General features: G+C 39.7%; 1 protein-coding gene across 1 annotated transcript in view; it reads right to left on the reverse strand.

Annotated features, from left to right (window-relative positions):
* Positions 1–2,500, reverse strand: part of LOC144641270 (uncharacterized) — a 157,509-nt gene that overhangs the window by 109,365 nt on the left and 45,644 nt on the right. The window contains exon 6 of the mRNA XM_078500301.1: positions 2,162–2,338. Within this exon, the coding sequence (XP_078356427.1) occupies positions 2,162–2,338 (177 nt within the window). The remainder of the gene's footprint in view (positions 1–2,161; positions 2,339–2,500) is intronic.

Below are 2,500 nucleotides of genomic sequence, written 5' to 3' on the forward strand. Positions count from 1 at the left end.
TAAAAAGCAGGAAACAATAGCCCCAAAACAAAGAAACATTTTACAAGTTCTTACACCAGAGTAAACCCCATGTTAACGAACATGGAAGTTTTCGCAGCGTAACTTTTTCACAACTTATTTTCCATCCAAACAGTTGCCATTTGTGGAACTTCACACTTCTCTACGGTTTTGCAACTTGCTTATTGCCACCAAATAAATAGAAAGGCGGTATCTTTTTGTTCCACTGTTTTCTTTTCATTTGCACATAAAAATTCCACGGGTAAACACCACATATCACCTTTTTTGTCACACCCTAGGAACGTACAACAGGTGAACATCACACTATTGAAGATATGATGATTATGCAGGCTGTTGAGAAATGTGGCCGCGAGTTGCGTAGCGTGCCCAGGTTAATGGCTGGAAATGTTTTTGTGCATTTTATCCGAAATAAAATAAAAAACAGTATTATTTTTTTTAAAATTCTTACATGTTTTATTGGCAATGCGCCACATTTTACTGTATTGGTAATAGCTCTCTATAATGAAACGTGGATGGCGCAAAATTTAAGATTTCCTGATTTCGAGTTTTCTGTTTACCGTTATTACGGTTATCGTATCGATTTAGCGAGTAAGAAATACACATCATCAAACTTCAACCCTAGAGCAATAACTAGTGTAACTTTAATGTCAATCCGATGACGGGAAATTTTCGGTTTGGTCCCGAAAAAACTGTTTAACCCAATCCCAAACTTGACGGCAACATCGTTTTCTTTTAGGATAGCTTTTGACATCTTAGACTACCGTAGAAACCCACTTTCCTGAGGGATAGTGAAACAGAGAAAACAAACAAGCAGATTAATGTACTTTTAAAGGGCTAACTAAGTGAATTCAATAAGATTTTCAATAGGCGGAAAAATGTGTTCCATTTAAGTGAATTTTCCGCTAAATCGGAAAACTCTATTAGGTGTGTGTCGATGATTTGACATTTTACGCTTTGGTTACTTTTTCCTCCGCGCGTGTTGTCCACTGCTCGAGGGCAGTGTAATATCACCATGCAGTGCAGCTCTCAAAAGAAAAAAGTATTGCTCTCGTCAAATGACATATCTGAAGGCAGTCAGTCCACATGACATCGCCACAGTTTTGAAAGAAAGAAGAATTAGTTCTGAAACAAAAGGCAAGATAAAAAACAAGCCGTCCCGCTCCGCTCAAAAAATCGCGATTTTTTGAGCGGAGCGGGACGGCTGTACACAGGCTAGTGTAATGTTCGCCTGTGGTACGTTCCAAAGGTGTGACAAAAAAGGTGATATGTGATGTTTACCCGTGGAATTTTTATGTGCAAATGAAAAGAAAATAGAACAAAAAGATACCGCCTCATTTTTCAAGGTTACTTGTGAGGGCCTGTTTATATGAAGGAGAGTTGTCCCTGGTAGGAGGGCTACCCTCTCCCCCGAGCTATCTTTTGCCGAGCGTTTATATGAAAAAGTTGTCCCTGTTGACCGAGCCAAAACTTGGCCCTTTCGGTTCAAAAGACTGGCGAGAGTTGTTTTGAAACATCTATTATGTCTGCCTTTTTTAAATAAGGAACGCTGAAACATCGACCACAACCATTTTTTGGACAAATTTACCGCCGACTTCGATTTCAATGTATCTTCAAATTTTTTTTGGTCGACTGCAGCGTTTGCGCATGCTCTGTATGTGTTTACTTGTCCCTGGTAGGCGACGCGAAAATAACCAAACTGTTTATATGGAAAAAGTTGGCTCGCTCCCCAGGGTCACCCTACCTTCAAAGCGAGTGACCCTCCACCCAGGGTCAACCTGCCCCCCGAGCCAACTTTGCAATTTCTCATATAAACAGTTCGCAGCTATTTATAAAGAAACGTATGAAAAGCTCTCTCGCCCGGGGTGGCTCGGTATGGAGGGTAACCCTCCTACCAGGGACAACTTTCCTCCATATAAACAGGCCCTGAGTTTCGCAGGTATCACAGGCTTTTACGTGTGCGATAAAAATTAAAAAGCCGCCTCCTTTCAATATTTTTTTTTTTACACTATGGATACATAGAGAGAGAGATAGAGAGAGAGAAAACATGAAGCAGTTGTAAGTCAGTCACATTTTGTTGAACTGGAATATCATTTAATATAATTTAGACAAAAACCCTCGAAAATCCTCAGCTGTTATACATTACCTCGTTCAGGATTTGGTTGTGACCTTTTCCGTTTCAGACCACTTCTTACTTTACTTGATTCTTCTTGATCTTTGCTTGAAGCTCCAATCTCACATGCATCTGCAGTAGCAACAGGGATTGTTCCTGTCTCTTTTCCCTCTGGTACTGGATCAGCAGGAAGCTGAATGGCAAACTTTCCTATAAAGATATGTAATGATGAATAAAAAGAAATGAATCAGAGAGTTCCAATGGATATGTTGTGGGTCGACTGTGTCACGGATTTTAACAGATATTTTAACAGCCAAAATATATATTTGTGTCGTAGGAAACCTAAAAACAATGTGATTCTTTTTATGTTGT

The sequence above is a fragment of the Oculina patagonica genome, unplaced genomic scaffold, assembly GCF_052425735.1.
Source record: "Oculina patagonica isolate OP01 unplaced genomic scaffold, crgOcupat unplaced8, whole genome shotgun sequence".
Lineage (NCBI taxonomy): Eukaryota > Metazoa > Cnidaria > Anthozoa > Scleractinia > Oculinidae > Oculina > Oculina patagonica.